Raw genomic sequence first — 20758 nt, forward strand, 5'->3', positions numbered from 1 at the left:
CTGAGAAAAGGTTAACCATAGTCCTCATAAATCGACCGAAGTTTAAAATGCCAACACAGAGACCCAAGGTAACGGATATCTGGCCTAAATGAGGGACATCCGGCGGATTTTCACCGGTGGCACCGGAGCAATCCCGGAAGTAGAACGTTGTGTATATAGATTTTTGTGAACTGATTTCCTGTTGATGTTATTAGTGCCCTTTGATTAGTTTTGATTTTAGTAGAACAGACAAGACAAGAACAGCATAATACAAAATATTACAAACTGGCATGTTTGAATTCATAACATTTACAGAGGGTCGCCATTTCGGTGGTGTTATGTTATAACACACTACACAGTGCTTGCTGAGACTGATCATTTGTATGTGATTAGTTAAGGAGTACTATAAAATCCACTTCCTCTCACATATCACTACAATAAGGCTGCACAAATTAAACCAGGTGACATCCTTTACTGTCAAACTGGGAAAACAACAAATACAATGGGATTAAGAAGGCTAGTCTAAACATAACTGTTGTGTTTATGTAATTAATCTCTTCAGACTTTATGTTTGTTAGGCTACTTATTAGCTACAGGGCCCTACAATGTAATGTAATACAAGGATAACCAGAGCTTTTCACATCTTGACTTTTGCAGGCCAAAGTAGCTGGAGATATTAGCTGAAGCCTAAAAGTAGGGATATTGCCAGCCAAGAAAATTCTGAGTAGTGCACAGGAGGAAGAGAAGGAGGGAAATAAAGAAGGAGAATGTAGTAAACTGGAGAGACCAGGCGGGTCAGAGCAGGAGAAGACCACAGAAGGAAAGGCAGAAATAAGCGAAAGAGAAAAGGGAAAGGAAGAATTGACTGTGAGGGATGAAGAGGAGGCTGCGGATTCAGAGAGAGGGACAGAGGCAGACAGTGATCAGGAGGAGGCAGATGAAGATGACAGGGAGGAAGAGGCCTGCAGTTACCCCTGGACCATATGGTTTGTTTGTATTCTCCTTCCATATAAATTGCAGTACAGTAGAATAACATGTCATGTCACTGTGACATGAGATGTTTTCAGTTTTTGGCTATTTCCATTCGGTTGTATATGTTATAAGGTTAGATATGTAAAGATTTACATATATACATAGATTATCTAATGATGTTTTACAGTTTCTCTATCATAGCATTTGTTTGACCTTTTCTTTGATCATAATTACTGATAAAATAAGACACATTCTGTTATATTTGTCTGTATTAGTAAATACTAGTGCAGCGCCCGTTGAAAATGTGCCTGTTTGGAACGGGCCGATTACTTGGCCTGTGGTATTGCTGCTTGTTGAATTCATCAAAACCAAATTGTAGGCTACCCCAAAATTACTTACAGAAGGACCCCAAACCACTTCATATGCAACTCCCCTGTATACCCTACTACTAACTCTTACTTGACAGAGAACGTTGCAGATTCAGAATGTAATCACAAAATATCACAATGACAATGTGGAGCAATCAGACATTAGCGTCATGGACTCATGGCAGTGCGCTACCCATCCGGCCCGTTATGAGAGCTAATCAACACATATCTGCGTTAATCAACCACCAGAACCGGATTGTGTGAGTGTGTGTGTGTGTGTGTGTGTGTGTGTGTGTGTGTGTGTGTGTGTGTGTGTGTGTGTGTGTGTGTGCGTGCGTGTGTGTGTGTGCGCAGAGAGAGAACGAGAGAGACGGTGTTGTCTCGCGTCGGATCATTAACGAATTTAACATTTCAGCAGAGGTGTTAATTTCCATACAGGTTTAGTGGCTTGACAGTTAACAGTGAAGTAGGGGATTTGATTTGCATGGGTATTTAGTTAGCAATATACTTAATTAACCCGGGGTGAGGCTGATGAAAACTGCTGTGTCTGCCCGTTTCAGCTCTGAGATTTTGCCTCTGGTTAGAAGTGGTGAATGTAGGCTACAGCTCACAGCAACTTAATACTATATAGTGTCTGGTTTTTGTTTGATATTTAGTGTTGGCAAATAGCTTTTTGTTGAGTTTCCTCTTAGCGAAAAAATAGACACGGAAAAGCGTAGCGCCTTTTTTTCGCCAACCTTATTCCACACAACAGTTGCGATGTTCCTTTCAGCTATCTGCCCGTGCTTCAGGAAAGTGAAGAAAAGTAAGTTTGGTATATCCAGCAATCATGTAGCTAACGTTGGAAGCAGGAAAAGAGTCAAAGGCGGTAACACCACTTCCTTCTTTCTAAAGTACACAGCGCAGCTCGCAGCTAAACTCATGTGTGAGATCTACGTGACCTACATTCAGAACACCAGCTGATCTCAGACCAGTGGTCTGTAGCTATGTAAATTTTGGGGCGGGACAAAGGTACAGACCAGAGCCAATTAAGGTACAGCCACCGAGTTGACGTCAACTATTAGCTTCGTTGGGATTTGCCCGTTTTCAGAGGCAGTTTCAAATTGTGAGATTTGCATAGGAAAAAGGTGTCAATGGGATTTTGAGGTTCTATGTATGCCTATTTTACCCACCGAACTGTCGTTATTCAACTATGACATTGCATTCTATCACCTTAATTCAATATCAGCTGAATTCAGTTTTATTTATAGTGTCAAATCGTAGCAAGAGTTCACTCTTCTCAAGACACTTTACAGATAGAGTAGGTCTAGACCACACTCTAATTTACAAAGACCCAACAATTCCCCCAAGAGCAAGCATTTGGTGCAACAATGGCGAGGAAAAACTTCCTTTTGGACAGAAACCTCAGACAGACTCAGGCTCTTGGTGGGCACCCATCTGCCGCTGCCAGTTGGGACACAGAGACGGATACAGATATACAGATGTAGAGAATTATGATTCATAATAATTATAGCAGTTGGTATGATGAACGGTGGCAATTATAGTAACAATAAAGATAATGGAACTATGACTACAAATAATAGTTTTAGCAGTTCAAGGCATAGCACGGTGTTGCGAGACATAGTAGGGCATAGCAGTGGGTTCTTCCCCTGCCACCCTGCCAAGATCTCTCGCTACCCCTTTGCCACCCCATGTAAAATTTTCTAGATCCGCCACTGGTCACAAGGGGGCAATTTGACTTTTGGCTAACCTAATAGACTTGCCTTTAGCATACATTACATTTATTACAAATTTAACTTTAAATTAAACGTGTTTAAACTTCACCTTGGGGAACTGACTTCACCTTCAGAGTCTCCGGGGCAGCTTAGTCACTCCAGTCTTTGCCGGGATGCAGGGCCTCCACACCGCAGCAGACTCACTGTGTGAGAGCCAGACAATGCGAACGCTGCTCTGCACGTTTGATGCAGGGACGTAGCTAAGTATTTGAGGGGGCTAAGATTACATCTACAATTATTATTTATTATTAGTTAATTTAACTTAATTGTTTTTTTCAATGTTTTAAGAAGCTTGTGGACATAGTGGCAGTTTGTTTTTACAAGCACAGTTTTTTGAACACCAAAGTTAGGGAGGCAGCTGGGGGGGGCAAGGCCCTACAGTGGGGGGGTCAGCTGTCAACAAATTTGATCATGAGAGACTTAAGATAAGATAAGATTAGCCTTTATGGTCTCCCTTAGGATAAAGTTGTCTTGGGCATTCAAGAGAACACAGGCAATGTAGCAGCACACAGCCTCTCCATATACACACATATCAGTATATGTGTATGTAAGTATATGTATATGTACAATCAAACTACAGTTAATATTCAGTAACACAGACAGATCTATACAGTATACACCAGAACATACCTAGCAAGAATATTGCATGATGCCCTACACACACACACACACACACACACACACACACACACACACACACACACACACACACACACACACACACACACACACACACACACATGTACAGTGTGATAACCTGTACCCCCTGCCCGAACTTGGAAAGGAATATGTATAAACAACTTGTACAATTTAATTGATCTGATTATAGTCCATTTTGGATGGTGTAACATCAGCACCGCTGTTGGCTGTAGAAGGGGCGTTGGCGAATTTTGGAAGGAAAGGACATTATGTTTTGACTTTTTTGAAAGTTCGAGTCAGGGATTTTAGCATTTGATCTTTCGGACATTCATTGTAAATGGTTTTTAAAACATGGAACAGTGGTCTATGTATATAACAATTTTGTGTTTGTATCTTCTGCATTCTCTTTCGCATATGGAAATCTTTATAGGTCAATGTGCAGCATGGTTTACCATATAATGATGTGTGGTTGTGTGCTACTGTACTGATATTACAGAACAATAGCAGGACACATTCTTTACAGTTCATAAGTTTGCCAAAATCAAACATACTTTATTGTTTCTTCATTGTTTCTTTATTTTTTTTTTTTTGTAAAATGGATTATTTACTTCTATACTATTGGCTCAGCTTTAGATTGTGATCGATGCAGGTGCATGATGTGAAAATGACAACATGCCAAGGGAATGTTTACACACCAAACACAGACAGTCCATAAAGCCACTTCCACTATTTGTATGAGCAAACATGCCCTTTGCCTTACAGAAAGTGCCAATGTGATTACAAGACAGGTAACGTGTTTCTCATGTTGGCTAAAATTGGAAATCTTCTTTAAAATAAATACCAGTGACTTTTACTAATGTATTATCCTGTATGCACTTGGTAGTAAAATGTATATTCATGCAGCTTGTGAAAAAAACAATGCATTGTAAAAAAAAAAAGCATTGAGGGGGAATTTCTAATATTTACTAAATCAAAACATATTCTCACTGTTAAACCGAAAGGTAGCACCAGCCAATACATCTTTTAGCCATAACTGCTAAGAGACTTAAGAGACTAAGAACTATTTGTAGACTTTGTTTATACGTTATTTTCTCTGCTGTGGTCAGTTTCGTTTGTATATATTTAGTTTGTATATATTTTTATAATGACCATTATTCTTTCTGTTCTGAGGTGCAGTGTGTTGTTGTGGCAAAAAAGTAAAGATACAATGATCAAAAATATAATATAATATAATATAATGGAAATAACCAGGTTGATTTCAAAATATTTATTTATTCAAAAATATAATTTAACTGCAATCATATCATTTCAGCACATTGTGGCAAACATTTTGCATTTAATTGCAATTACAAATACTTCATTATGCACAAAATGCATGATATAAAAATAAAGACAATAATTACAACTTTCAATTGACACAAAATTCAAATCCTGGCTCTATTTCTCCACCAGTTACAGTATACAGAAATATGTGTGCTCTGCAAACACATGCAATACAATGCATTTAAACACTAGAAAGAAAAAAAAAGATGACTGACTTTTTGTTCTAGTGTCACCCTGAGTTATAAGTAGTAGACCCTTAAAGCAAAATTTTATATAAAAATACAGTTGGGTGATAAAGTGCTTAATAAGTTATGTTATGATGGCACCTCAATGTCACATTGAGTCCTGGGACAGGGGTGCTTGCAAGATAAAATAATACACAATAATCTCTAGCATTAAAATAGTTTTACACAGGTTGAAAGAAATGATACAAGAGTAGCTTTTAGATGCAACAGAGAGAAGGTGAAACAAGTTTGTGGGCTATTTGGACAGAAATGTAATGCAAAAACTTGTTATAATGTTTGGGTAAAATGCCCCAACTTATTGCCTGAAAATCTTTCCTGTGTATCATAGCAGTACAAGACAGTAAGGACAAACCCATGAAACATCATCCAGACAGCAGAAAGTATCTTTGGCTTTTGGTTCAAACATAGGCGAGAAGTAGACAAGGCCTGGGTCTTGGTACTAGCAGTGTAATACTTATGTCGTTGGTATACAATAAATGATTGTACTATATAGTTCTTCCTAGCATGAAATGACACAAGGCATGTGCTGACAGATGTTTAAATCTTTGAGTCTTTTTTTGAAAATCTCATAAAAAGTGGTTTAAAGTGTTTTTTCAATAATGTGTTGCATTGTGGGGCAATAGTGCCCATCACACTTTAGTTATTTTAGTATTAATGCTGGAATTTTTAAATATGCCTTACTTGATCATTTTCCAGGTATGGACATACTGTAGTCACTTCTAAATCATAGGACTATAGATTGTGCTTTTGGAATACGAGGAAGATGTTTTTTCAAATCCCCAAAAATTACCAGATTGCCTTTAGCTGGAAAGCTTCTAATTTTACATATAAAACTTTAGACTTTGAGAGGTATAAATGCCAATACCACATGCTCACTGACCCACCTGTCTCACAGACCTTCACATAAGCTGACACTGTAGCAATAGCTAAATGTTTGCTCATGCTGCTGAGAATAACCTTGGGTTCATATGCTGTCAGACATAGTTACACAACTGATTAGCCGACTTGTGTAAATAATACAGTGGAGATGCTGATCAAACATATTTCAACCTGTATGCAGCATTGGGTGAGCTCAGACAAAACTCAGAATGGCAGATTGTACCTGTTAAAACCATTTCAGTTCAATCATACCACAACTTGACAATAAAATTAAAATGTTTGTGGGGTGTAATTTAAGAAAAAGTAATGTAAACAATACAAAAAAATCTGTATGAACATTGTGTCTCAAGTCCACATATAAAGACTGCATTAGGCAGTACTCAATGGATTCTCTTTGGTATTTAGACCAAGAACACTTAATACTCCAAGTTGAACTTTGTCATCACGAGTTAATAAAAAAGGCACACTTTTAATTAAGGATCTCTCTCATTGTTTTAAAGTATTTAGAGTATATGGGTATAAATGGTTTCCATGGCAGACATTTTGATATATCATGTCAGGAGGAGCACATGTGTAATTAGAGCACGTGTGATTAGCTATTTAATGTGGACATAGGGACTATTAACATGAAAACATACTGCAGCTAATGTTTTGAAAGAATTAGAAGTGCTGTCAGTTCTGATCCCAATTTCCTGAGATCCATTAAAACATTTGACTTTGGACTAAATCCCAGCAGCAATTGTGAAATACAAAATAAATAATCTACATATGATGAAAAGGAAAAAAAAGATTGCATCTCTAAAATGTACACTACAGTGAAGGCTTCATATTTATCTCTATATCTCTATATCTCTATTTATCTCTGGGCTTTGTGTGACCTTTAATATAAGCAGGACTTCAATCAGCCCTGGCCTGATCTTCTTGTCACCACTATAAATGTTTTACATTAATATCACACCTTTCTTGTCTGTGTTCAGTCTGTCGTATGTTAAGGTGGCTTCGTTTATATTCTCTCTTTAGTTAAAGCCTCTGACATATGAATAAAAAATGTGTCTCCATTCAGACTCAATGTATATTCTTATTTGGATTCACTCAATTGGTTCTAAGCACTCAACAGTTTCTCTCTAACTAGCTGTTTACATACTGTGCATTACTTTAAAATGAAATAAAAAAAATATAAGTGACAATTTTTTAAAATATAAATAAATAAAAACATATTTGTCTTTGTGCCTATATTTCCCTAATGTAGTAATTTTGAAACAATGTTTGTGACATTACAGTTGTTTATGTCTACGCTGCTAAATGATGTGTCCATTTCAACACACTTATCTAATTTGAAACAAAGCAAACTTGTTACTTCTATTTTCTTTTTTTAAAGTACAAGTAACAACATAATTAGAGTTGGTTGTCCCAAACTATATATAGAAAAATACTTCACCTGCCCTGTTCTTGTGTGTTATCTTTCTGTCTGTCTACACACATCATTATCCTGTGATGAAACAAATCTATGTTAACTATGCCATGTCTTTCATACTCTGTCATTTATGTACATCCACAGGACTCCACTATCATATCAGGGACGTCCGTTTTGACAATGCTGTGCTGGGAGTTGAAGTACACCATGGAGAGTGGCCGGCGCTCAGTGGGAACACAACATGAAGATGCAGCTGTGTTTATGCCGTTGACTTTCAGCTGGCTGAAGACAGTGGCATGGAATGAGGATGCTATACCTGGAGAGCCAGCCAGATGTTGGGGGCACTGACCCATGCAATAGTTCATATGGTAGCCTTCAGGAGCAATGATCCAGTCGTGCCACTGGATATCCTTGAACTTGATGTAGAAGTCTCTCTTGCAGCACACGCTTACATCGTCACCACAACGCAACGAGCGCTTCCTAAGTGTGTGTTTGGAGTGGTCGTCACGGAGACGCACCTGGGCCACCAGGAAGGGCTGGTTGGGGGTGTCAGAACCATTCAGGGAGCAAAGGTTCTTCCCATCCTCATCGCAGCTGACCTCCAGCTGCAGCCGGCGCTGGCCGCCATCCAGGAAGGCCTGCAGGGTGCGGGTGATGGGGAAGGTGTGCCAGCTACTTTCCTGGACCTCCAGCATCTTTTCCATCACCAGGGTGCGGTTAGAGCCTGACAACCCACCTTCTGCAGAGAGGAAGACCCGGGCAGAGAGGCGGGAGTCTCGATGAGGGTCCTCAGAGGAGCGGGCGTAGATCCACAGAGAAGACTGGAGCACCTGGATACTTTGGCCACGTTCCTGCAGAAACTGGAAGGTAAGACTGAGGCTGGCCGCATCACCAATCTCTGTCTCATCTATGGATCAATGACAAGAACAACACAGACTGTTAATATTTGGAAATTTTGGAGTCACCTGGCTGTCTCACACAAACATGGGGAGGGAGTGATCTTTTAAAGTAAAACTGCAGATTAATGTAAAAATAAAGGACAGGTCAATCTACTTTTACTCATATCATAACATTTTACCTTATAATGTAAAATATTATAGTTGACCCCTAATATAAGCTCACATCAAGCCCTACAGACATATTATAGGCTACTTATGGTTACATCTTAAAGGTGTTGACAGGTACTCTAACATACATTTTTACATTGTATGGAATAGTATAACAACCTAAAGTAATTAACAAGGCACACGGAATCCCTGACCTAATTTGTGCCACAACATGCGCTAACGTGGTGTTTTCCCATACAGGGGAAAACAGCTTTACAGTGTAAAATGTGAATACCAAACTTACTTAGATCTGCAAAGCTCACTATTTCATAGCCTTGGTCGTTGGTAGGTATAGGCCTACTGTTTGCTAGTTCAAGAGTACCATCCTGTCTGACGCTCCCCGAATGCAGTTTGCGCAGTGCAATGAGGAGCGCTGCCCGGGGCACCGTCTGAGTGATGTTTGGTCTCTCTTTCAGGTGCAGCTTGTCCAAAAGTTGCTGCTTGGCGAATTCTATCATCAGCCTTTCCTCTGCGTCTTTCTCCATCGCAGGCAAACCACAGGACGCGCAGCCAGGGGAGCCACTGACCCAGAGACCCTGCATCAGCAAGTGTGCAAAAAACAGAAACGCTGGAAGTACAAAAGACTGCGTCATCCTCGACTCCGAAGTAAATAAATGAATTTCTGTGCTACGCGTGCGTAAAAGAACAAATACAAATCTTCAAATCCTTTTTCCCGAGTTGTTCTTTGGAAGTAATAAGTTTCAAAAATTGTTGTCAGAGGTCCTTGTTGACAGCACCGTGAAGACAAGAGTTGAGAAAAAGGAATGGTGTTTCACCCTCCCGATGGTGAAGATATCTGGGGTAATCCACCAAAACTGGTGACACGTTGGAGGGACGCACCAATGAGCGCATCGGGGCATGGAGGAAATTACTGGCAAAGCATCAGTGTGTCCTGCTTTCACACACAACACATCACTCACACAACACATGCAAAACACTCGCCCACACGTAGACTACTGACCACATACACAGAGAAGGAATGACTAGCGGCACACGGAATCAATTAAAACAAATGCCAATGACACACCTGGTACATAACCTCACTCGCTGCATTGCATTAACAGTGATTGGTTGAGATAGCCTGCATATAAAGTCATAAACTGGATAAAATAATGTCGGCATCTACGTTAATCACAACAGGTAGTTTCCCTGCCTCGTTGCCCTCTCCTGAGCAGAATATGCAACCTGCCAACACTCTTAGCGATCAAAGTTTAAATCCAGTGCCCTTTAACCCAGTTTGAGCGAGCCACATAGGCACCAAACAATTGTAGTTCAGAACGTGCAAAGGTTCTCGAGGCTACGAGAGGTGCAGCCGGTATTTGAAACACGTTCCGTCATGTTGCCTTCATGTGGCATAATATTAGCCAATTATAGCCTACTGTAAAATGATGCGTGTGTGTGTGTGTGTGTGTGTGTGTGTGTGTGTATGTGTGTGTGTGTGTGTGTGTGTGTGTGTGTGTGTGTGTGTGTGTGTGTGTGTGTGTCAGAGAGAGAGAGAGAAAAGAAGAAGAAGAAGAAGAAGAAGAAGAAGAAGAAGAAGAAGAAGAAGAAGGCTAATGACTCTAGTTTAGTTGCCCATACAAGTCTTGTCTGGTTGGGTTCTCCATATAAAATCCAAAAAAGACCAGTTCACCAAAGTTGCACATGCTTTTGATGGACTTTAATGTAGCCTGTTTGCACTGTGAATCTGCTGAAATGGCATGATTGCCCTTGATATAAGATATAGGTCTACAGCACACATGTTGACATTCAATGTCCCAATTTATACCTATAATAATGTTGTATAGTTGGTTTGTAAGAAGTTAGTGTCAAGAAAGCTACTGTAATGAATTATTTCTAGTGAAACTTGGTGAATGTAGTAACATGTTGTTAATAAGTTATAGACTACCATTTCACAAACTTGGGTAGGGAGCCCTTCAGGTATGCACCTCTATGAAAAAATAATGACTTTCACAATCAAGCTATATAGACGTAGGCTAATGTGTTGGGTTGAAAAGTGCCTTCACAACATGTGTTGTCCTAAAGTAGGACACCTTTTGAAAGTGTAGCCTTCCACATGGACACATATAAGACAAGCTGTATCGACAATCAAGTTTTCTTAGAACTTGTACTAAACGTTATAAGTGTATCATTAAAATAAACAAGTCATAGGCCTAGTAGCCATATAGCCTATATTTTGCCTAAGGGTTAAACGTGAGGTTGAGCGGTACTTGCCTGCCTACATGTGGGAACATTCGGAACTACAACAAACTTTACCTACCTATTGGTGCTTTTGAATAATGTGTAAAATACTTAGACTGTAAGTGTTTACATTTAAGGTAAAGACAAAGTTGTATTTCACTCAACAGCCACATAATCAAACTTAAGGAAGGTTAAAAATGAGGTTAAAACTCAATAATTTAATGTTAGAATGATAATGTTAATATAAACTATGTATTTTGAAGTCAAGTAACAATTGTATTGTAAATATCTAAAATGGGAGTTCTGCCTAGTAAGAATTATATTGCAGATATCTGGAATGTTCATTCTGCATAGGAAGAATGACGTTGTGGATATCTGAAATTGAAAGCCCCATACACAGTGGGAAACGTGACATCATTTGTACTAGTAAGAATGACGTTGTGGATATCTGAAATGACAATTGTAGATAGGAAGAATGTCATTGTGGATATCTGAGTTGTTCTTTTTAACTAGGAAGAGTTGAATTACGGATATCAGCAATACATATCCAGTCTAGCTATTAAATGTTAAAACGGCCACATACAATTTTTAATGACTTTTAGATATCTTAAATTTAGTTTTGACCAGTAAAATCAAAGTTGTAGATATCTTGAAGTACATTTTTTACCAGTAAAATTGTTATTTTGGATATCGCTATTGGCATTCTAACTATTGAGAATACAATTTTAATGAGAAAAAATGCTATTATGGATATCTAAAATATAATTGTGGATAGTCAATGAACCTTTTTTTATGTTAAATGGCATCCTATCTACCTGTTAGCTGATATCCACAATATATTTGTGGATGCAATTTGCAATTGTATTGTTTCTAGTGATAATTATAATTGTAAATATCTGAAATTGCATTTTTACTAGCCATTATAGGAATTGTTGATGTCCGTAATGACATTTTTACTAGTCAGAATGTCAATATGACAATATAGATATCTGGAATGTTTGTTTCATTTTGGATATCTGAAATTAGAGTTTTGATTAGTAACAATTGTATTGTAGATATCTGAAATGGGAGTTCTTCCTATTAATAATTCTATTGCAGATATCTGGAATGTTCATTCTAGATAGTAAGAATGACTATAGAATAACTGTGGATATCTGAAATTGAAAGCCCCATACACATGAGTGGGAAACGTGACGTCATTTGTACTAGTAAGAATGACGTTGTGGATATCTGAAATGACAATTGTAGATAGGAAGAATGTCATTGTGGATATCTGAATTGTTCTTTTTGACTAGGAAGAGTTGAATTATGGATATCTGCAATAAATATCCAGTCTAGCTATTAAATGTTAAAATGGCTTGCCATACAGGAAACACCATGCAGGCCAGCACTATTATATTAGAGGCACAGGAATCTACCCTCAGGACACTAGGATCCTAGACGAGGACACTAGACTGCCCCTCACCCCCACACATTCTATAGCTGATGGGATTAAATTTCACTGGAATTGTACCTCGAACGATTTGATTAATAATGCCGCATAAACTGCAATAAAACTGCATTGCTTTCCAACTAAAGATGAGTATGCCTATTGTCAAGACCGGAGATAAAAACGGCACCTTAATATATATATATATATATATATATATATATATATATATATATATATATATATATATATATATATATATATACGTTAAGTATTATCTAACGTAATACCTACACAACTCTACTGTATCCTGAACGTCTCCCTTCGAATGTGTAGTACGCCGCTGACGTAAACTGTCGGCGAGGGGAAAAAAGTGACGCTGACACACATACAAGCCGGAGCCGAGAAGAGGGAATAGCGTTTTGTTTCTTTTTTCTTTAATTTGTGTCCTTTTATTCTTTAGCTTTTTGTTGTTATTTCGCTGTATTCCTGTTACGGATTTGACTGCCTTGCTCCTCAGCGCTTGCCATCTATCGTTAACGTTCATGCCGCTCTCCCCTCACGCGGCGCTACTTTGACAGTCGGGGTCGCAGTTAACCAACTCGAGCTAGCAGCTCCATTATTAGCGTTGGTAAGTCATTCGGAAAGCTAGCTAACCTTACCTCCTTCTTTGAGACCTGACAGTGCTAGTAAAGATTTATAACAAGGTTCACCTTACTGTAAACATATGCTACTTGGTTGGCTAAGTTTTGTTAACGTAGGGTTGCTAGCATACATTGAAAGGAAAAGGCTAGCTAGCGGGCTAACATTAGCTAGATGGCTAGGTGCTGTAGATGGCTAATTATACTCGCCAGAGGAAGCCTGGTGAGCTAGCTTTTGTTAGCGTGTGGGCAAGCTAATATTTTCAGTCAACTGCACAGCCACTGCTCTGACCAATCTGCCATCTGCTTTCTACAGATAGCTTGAAGGATTCTTCACACGGACTCGTGACATACGGCCAGCAAAACGGTGAGCTGAACCTTTGAGATGCCTTGAGATAACTTATGTTAATCGATGATCTATGGTTTTTATAACGTTACGTTAAGCACCATATTTAAAGTCCGCGTTCTCCATGCCTGGCACGAGAATCAGAATCAGAAAACCGATTTATTATCAATTGAAGTTTACATCGACAAGGATTTTGACTTGGTGTAGTAACGTTAGGTGCATACAGTAAACAATAAACATATTAAAAAGGGAATAAACAAAGCAGAGTACTGCTACAGTCAAAAACATAAATACAGTACAATACAGTCAACGTTCCTGAAACTCGGTGAATGAATGATTGACTGGAGTAACTGGGAATGAAGTGATAAGCTAATTATCTGGTTGAATTAGAATGAAGTGATTGGAAATTGTTTGTAGCCGTTCATTGCAATCACGATTAAAGCCCACCTTAGCTGGTGACAACAAGGTGTTCTGCTATTACACCCTGGCGTGTATATGGTTGTGTCCACTGATAGTCAGAAACCACCTCAAAAAGATGTTTTTAATGACATAATAAATTTACTGGAAATTAAAAACCCATAGTTTATAATAATGATTGAATGTTAGTGGGTTATGAGGCTGAATTGACATGAGCTTATTTAGAAATCATTAAAAAAACAAAAACAATTAGGACTGCATTACTGGGCTGTGTTTATTGCACTATTATGTTGAAGTGTACATTGTGTGTAATGTGTTCCTACATTTTCTTTGCCATCTTCTAAACAAAGATAATATCTATCATCCAAGGCCTTTGCTCAGTGAGGCATAATTCTTCTTTGACCTATTGAAAAAAAACAGAAACAAGTCTGCCATTTATTATTTATATTATATAAATGGCAGACTAAAATATATATATATATATATATATATATTTATTTTAGTTTTGAGGAGGATTCAAATAAGAAATGGGGTTTGTCGAGAAAAACATGACACATGGTCTTTGTGTCTTGGCTTTAGCTCAACATTTTTATACTCAAGCTGAAAATAGATGGCAAGCCTGTTGTGTCAAACTAGGTGGGATCACAGCACAGACTGTCGGAGCTGTGATTCAAACATCTGCTCTGGGAAAACAGCATGTGTGTCTGAAAACATAAATATTCATTACAATTGGCGTTGGCCAGTCATGTGATGCAGAGAATCAGCAAATGGCAGGCAAGGACTGCCAATGTGGTTACATTTGATATTGAGACTTGAAAATATCACAATTTGTCTGTTCCTTAGTAGACTGACTAAGGTTAAGGATGCTAAGGAAGCAGTTTCTGTATTTCTTGTGTAAATCATTGGTATACACACCGATTTGTTTTGTACCAGAGTTGACCCAATTGCAGCTCTTTTTTTCTGCATCTGTACATTAGGCACCTATCTTTCCTAAATATTACTGAGTCAAATTGCTGGTGTATGCGTAGTATCATTGAGAAAAAGCTTATCCATAGTGAGATCTGATGGAGGTGAGTCATTGAATCAACAGTCTGCTGTTGCTAAGGCCAGCAGTGAGAAAGATGGCGTATCCTGCTTTGCTGTTAACATGTTTTCCCCCCTTTTATAAATTGTAGAAACTGACTTTTTTGGTGGACAAGTGAAAGAATTGATGAAGAGATTTCATGATTTTATTCTTTTTTTGGTTTGCAGGATACGTGACCATAAACAATTGTTTATTCATATGCCTGTAGAACGTGAGTTTGTGTTGGATGTAACCTACTTGCTTTTACAGTATTCACTTTCTACAATCAAATATTTATACAAGGCAAGATGGTTGATGTAAAAGCGATTTTAATACTGTATTTTACATGGTGATGTAATTGAAATAGGCAGCTATTATCTGATAAGACATGATCTCTGTTATTTGTCAGCAAGGTATCTATGTCTTCTTCTGTCTCTGCAGCATGAGCAGAAGAGTGGCTTTTTCTAGAGAGATTTGAAGAGCTATTTATAGATCTCTGCCAGAGTACCAAGCGTGGTGCTGTTGCTGCTGCTCCTATTTCTCTCTTCTCTTAACAAATCCTGCTTCTGTTTCTCTGTCTCTCTCCATCTTTATTTGTTCCCTCTTCTTTTCCAGTTGTCTTTGTTTTCTGAGCTCCCTTTCTCTTGATGTCTTACTCTGTCACTGTTTCTCAATCCTCATTGCTTGCTTTGATATAAATTATTGATCAGAGCAGGAGGGAGGCGACTGGTTGCATGGCCTTAAGGTGCCGACACACCAGGCAGACGGCAAAGAACTAGTGGGGATGAAGGCCTGTGTCTTGAACACCGCAAAGACTACAGTCGACTGCCAACTAGCACGAATGTTCTGCGCCTGCATGAGAGGTAATAACTCTCCATGCCATCAGGCGGCAGTATTCTATTTGTCATTCAAAAAGGGAAACTGGATATCCAAACTGTTGCCATGATACATATAACAAAACAGTGTTTGCCTGAAACAGCCAGCAGCAGCACAGAGCCAGGATGAAGGAACGCCGGGAGATGACTAGCTAGCCTGTTCATCTCCCAGGCTTTCAACTGTTTTCTTGGCAAAGAAGTCTCCCTGCAGTGGGGAAGCGGAGGGACCGAGCAGCTCTAGCTAGTTAGCTAGCTTGCTAATTCCACCCACCGTGCTTTCACACTACAATGGTTACAGAAAATAAGCCAAACACAGTTGTTGCTCATCTAACAATAGCAATGTGCTTCCCTATGCCGTGACAACGGTGTGAATTAAACATTAAGTTATTAAATTGTTATATATTTAGTGGCCGGCTCAGTCTACCACGAACCAGGGTGCAGAGGGAGAGACTTCTTTAAATTAAGTCTTACGATATAGTACATTATTTTTTTTTATTGTGTAATGTGTAGGTATGCAGATCTTTTAAACGACGAAAAAAAGCAGACGAGGGCCGACGAGTAGCAGTGGTGTGTGACACACCGCAAAAACTAAATGCTTTTAGAATGAGTACTATTGGCTTAATGCAAGAGTAGCTTTATTTGTTCAAAGATTTGGGTCAAAATAAGCCGTATTAAGTAATAAGTCAATAAGAAACTGGTTATGTCCAAACACAATTGTATTTGGTGAAGCCCTGTTTTGGCCTGTTTGTACTTTTGCTGTGCTAATGATCAATTTCATAGTGTTTCTTTATAACTTCACTTAAGTTATACGTATGCTGTGTGTAGAGACTGCCACATCTTGTGATTGTACTCATGAACGGTTTATCTGTGGTATCTTTGGCAACTGATCCTTGCTTTACTCCTCCCCTTTCTCCTTTCTGCCTTCTAAGCCCTTCACTGTCTTCTTTACTGTCCTGTAAGAGGCTACCTGGCTGCCCAAATCAAATGCAGAAGAAGCTGCTTGGTTTGAGGCATTAGGTGGCATTAGTGCAGGCCGTCCCCTTTATCCCAGTCATGTGGTCAACCTGAGACAAACCTTTTTTCAGGGCCAATGTAGGATGGAGTCATTGGTTGGATTCTCTTCTTAACTTGGTAGACGCTCAGTTGTGTGCTAAATGTCCATCCATCCATTTTCTGTAAAGTTCTTAGGCTATGTCGTGCAGGTTCCACAAATCCTGACAGTGGATTTTGAAGAAAAGACCTTCTTTCTGTGAGGTGACCATGTTAACCACTGAGCCACAACACTACACCTATGCTAAACGTATACAATTTAAAATAAATATACTAGGGCTCCAGACTAACTTTTTTCACTAGGACCACAGTGGCCCCCAACTGAAAATTTTAGGGGCGCAACCAGAAAATTTAGGGGCACACACCGTAAATCAACATGCTAACCAAATATTCACATTTCTACTAATTTCCACTGTATTACTAATAAATACTTTGATAATAGATGCAGAAATTACAATGTGCTGTTTCAAATTCAGTGTCACTTTTGAAGATGCAACATAGGTTAACCGACAGCACCATCGTTGTCATGAGGGGAAAAATATATATATATATATATATATCAGCTCTAGTCTACAATGAACTCAACGTAAAATTAAACATGCATTGTTTAGGCTACTACTGAACCAATATCGGTACCGATACCTGAAATTCGGTTCCGTTACTCAACGGTACCTTTTTTTTTGGTACTTTCCCTCTATAATTACAAAACAATTATTTAAGTTGTAAAAATTATTGTCAAACCTATTTATCCTATGTACTTAGAACATTATGTTATTTTATTAGAATATGTTACACTCTAAAGAAATTAAACAGAAATAAAAATAAAACCCCTTTCTCTCGCCTCCCAAACCCATCCCTACAACCTATTAAATTGAATAATTAATCATTTCTTACTCACTGTAACTTTTATTCTTGTATTTGTATATTCATTTTTAGCCTGTTTTATTTTCATGACCGTTTTTAATTGCTCTTTAATGTTTCATGTAAAGCACTTTGAATGGCCTTGTTGCTGAAAGGTGTTGTAGAAATAAAGTTGCCTTACAACCTCAGCCTGTCAGTCAGTCACCAGGGCACAGAAACCACTGTTGTGTCTGCTTAGGAAGTGTAACGTCAACAGCACCGCGACCGCTTTCGGCTCTCCATTAATATCATATCGCAGCAAACGCTGTCTGCGTGAAGTTTTGAAAAACTGTAACCTCACTTGAAACCACTTTATCTGCATTTCCGTGACTCACTGTGACTTCAACAAAACTGCAGAGCCGACGTAGTTTGCACCGTCCGCTGCTATGCGTGTGTGTGCGAGTGTGTGCGTTTGTGTCAGAGCGCCGCTCTCTCTCAATTTTCAGAGAGGACAGATAAACTTACGCGCTCTCAGGTACCGAAATTTCGACGTTTAACGTGCAAAAAAGGGGGCAAATTTACTGGTCGCACATGTGCGACTGGATGTAAAATTCAGTCAAGTTATCAGTGCTGTTAGCATACAGGGTTTTCCCTACCATTATAAGGCTTCGGCGCAGCACCCAAGCTGTTTTTGGCACCACTTAAGCTGAAATAGTGTAAAATCAATGTAAGAAACAAAACTAAATTACTTTTCTCAGATCTAATTCTTATTTATTTTTTAAAAAGGGACACTACATTAATTAACATTCTTAAGAAGAAAAACAATTATTTTGGTCAAAATTGAAATCACGATTATTTAACACGATTACTTATTGACTTTTGGAAAGATGTTGCAATTATTTAATAAAAAAAAAAACAACAGTTAAACAAATAACAGTGAAAACACTTGAACTGTGAATTTTCCCTTTATACTTTACCTGTTTGAACTTTTTTTTTTCATTCAGAACACAAGACAAAATAAGACAGGGCTCTTCCTTAACCGAAATGAATGTGGACCGTCCTAAATTTAAAATCTCATATATGATCAATCATCAAACTTTTTATTTAAATTACTCTGAAAAAATAGAGAGAGATGAATCAGTCACACCACAAACAAAGGCCAATTTGACAACAACAGTGCTGTCCTTAATAAGTAGTAGTTTCTTTTGCCCTGCTAGCTGGTGTGTCTAAACGTTGGAGGAGCTGCTGGATAAGATCCGATAAGATGCACCTGTCAAAGTGAGATGCGCAGCGTGATGCCGAGGACGAAATGCGATGCTGAGATCTCTTTGCAGCCTCGTGTCCCATAGGGCATGACGAAGAGTAAGCGTTAACGTCAGTGACGTGATTTGAGCTGTTGCAGAGTTTTGACTCAGTGTAACATTGTAACATTATTGTCAGCTCACTCACTGTAAATGCAAACGGCGGCTACTGACTCCTTAGCTGTTAACTATAACGTTACGGTTACCATTAAACAGGCTAATGTTAGCAGCCTAATAGGGTTGGGCATCGTTTGGATTTTTAACGATTCTGATTCCAATTCCAATTCTTCCTTTCGATTCCGGTTCTTATCGATTCTCGATTCCGATTCTTTGAGGAGTGGAGTTGAAACGGGTCACATGCCTATTTTCACATATAAGAGGAACATTTTATTTTGATTCAGTGGTGGCGGTTTGCAGTTTTACTTTTTTCAACGTAAAATACAGCCACATTAGAGCGCCGCTTACTGTGCTCCAAGGCTGCAACACAACAAGTGCCTGGCTGCTACGGAAACCAAAACTTGGGCATATTAAATTGGGAAGTGATGATCGGATTTGAAACCAAATCCTCCAAACGATTCCAAGCGACTCCAATAAAGAAACGATTCCGATGGAATCATAATTTTTGAAACGATTCCAAGTAGGAATCAGTTCTCGATGCCCAACCCTACAGCCTAACTGGTTATGTTACCAATAACGTGAACAAGCTAACAAACAATTAACAACAACGTTAACAAACAAAGTTGCTAGCAAGCTTAATGTTACCAACTTGAGTTTAATTCCCCGCAGCTTTCGTGGAGTCAGAGGCTGGCGGTTCAGGGTTTGGCTCTGCTCTGCGTTTTCGTGCCGTTTGCTTTCTTGATGTAACGTTAACGTGTGCTCAAACAGTTAACTTGCAAAACGTAATTTGCAAAATGATTGTGTTTTTTTTTTTTATCGTTAGGAGCCAAAATTGTAATCCCGATTAAAATTGGATTAATTGCACAGTCCTACTTCAGCTCTAATAACTGCAGGGTTTACACCGGGGATCCAAAATGCTGCAACACAAACAATTTAAAAGTGGCGGGTCAGGATGGGTACGTTCACATTTTAACATTTTACACACTGCACAAAATATAACACGCATTTTGAATTGCCTTGTTGCTGAAATGTACTACAGAAATAAAGTTCCCTTGCCTTGCCCTACAACCTCCAGCCTCTCAGTCTGTCCCCAGGGCATAGAGAACGCTTTTGTGCCTGTCAGTGAGTCACGAGGGCGTAGAGAACGCTGTTGTTCCCGTCTGTCTCGGAAGTGTAAAGTTAACTGGACTGCAATCTCAACCATTAGGTTATATTTCAGCAAACGCTGTCTGCGTGAAGTTTTGAAAACTAACCACACTTGCGACTGCTTTACCGACATTGCCGTGATTCACTGTGACTTGAACAAGCTGCAGAGGTGACGTAGTCTTGCTCCGTCTGCATCATGTGTCGGAGCTGAGCTGAGCTCCGCTCTATGCGAAACATGCAGAGGACAGAGAAGCTCATGCTTATTCACACTATGGTACCGAAATTTGGCATCAAGTGAATCGGTCCTCGGTAGTACGACGTAATACTGAACTTGTGTACTGATATTACCTCGACGAGACATATCCTCACGTTTTTCTGGGACTCGGTGATCTCGTCACACCTCTACTCACAAACTCAACCATCTATGAGACCGACATCCCTGGACTTATGCTACCTCACCTATTTGCCTGTTGACGTTTCCTTTGATGCTGAACTTTTGACTGCCTCTTTCAGCTGCTGTTAGCAGTGAGGGGGCTGCAGGGGAAGATGCAAATATGTGGTCTTGTGGGATTAGGGTTTTTCCGAGCTAATGAGGTGGTTTCATTATTTTCCCCACTATCTTTCCTTCAAAACCCCGTTTTTATTTGATTTT

At 39.1% G+C, this 20758-nt stretch overlaps 2 protein-coding genes across 19 annotated transcripts in view; one reads left to right on the plus strand and one right to left on the minus strand.

The window, feature by feature from the left end:
• Positions 1 to 5008: 5008 nt before the first annotated feature.
• Positions 5009 to 9965, minus strand: LOC144517080 (inhibin beta B chain). The gene is made up of 2 exons (XM_078248908.1): positions 8945 to 9965; positions 5009 to 8501 (listed from the first exon to the last, which is right to left on the minus strand). Exons 1-2 carry the CDS (start codon positions 9291 to 9293, stop codon positions 7723 to 7725), a joined length of 1128 nt encoding a protein of 375 aa, XP_078105034.1. The 5' UTR covers positions 9294 to 9965; the 3' UTR covers positions 5009 to 7722.
• A 2696-nt stretch (positions 9966 to 12661) lies between these two features.
• r3hdm2 (R3H domain containing 2) overlaps positions 12662 to 20758 on the plus strand; it is a 75622-nt gene continuing 67525 nt past the window's right edge. For all 18 annotated transcript variants that reach the window (XM_078248909.1, XM_078248921.1, XM_078248916.1 and 15 more), the window contains exons 1-2: positions 12662 to 12941; positions 13268 to 13318. The gene's annotated coding sequence lies outside the window, so the exon portion shown is untranslated. The remainder of the gene's footprint in view (positions 12942 to 13267; positions 13319 to 20758) is intronic.

This window comes from Sander vitreus, chromosome 4 (genome assembly GCF_031162955.1).
Source record: "Sander vitreus isolate 19-12246 chromosome 4, sanVit1, whole genome shotgun sequence".
Classification (NCBI taxonomy): Eukaryota; Metazoa; Chordata; class Actinopteri; order Perciformes; family Percidae; genus Sander; species Sander vitreus.

Bases quoted from the DNA above. Each gene is read 5' to 3' on its own strand.
- LOC144517080 (XM_078248908.1), bottom strand. From the start codon at position 9,293: ATGACGCAGTCTTTTGTACTTCCAGCGTTTCTGTTTTTTGCACACTTG. The intron at 8,502-8,944 runs GTAAGTTTGGTA...ATTGATCCATAG, and splicing joins AGTGAGCTTTGCAGATCTAA to ATGAGACAGAGATTGGTGAT.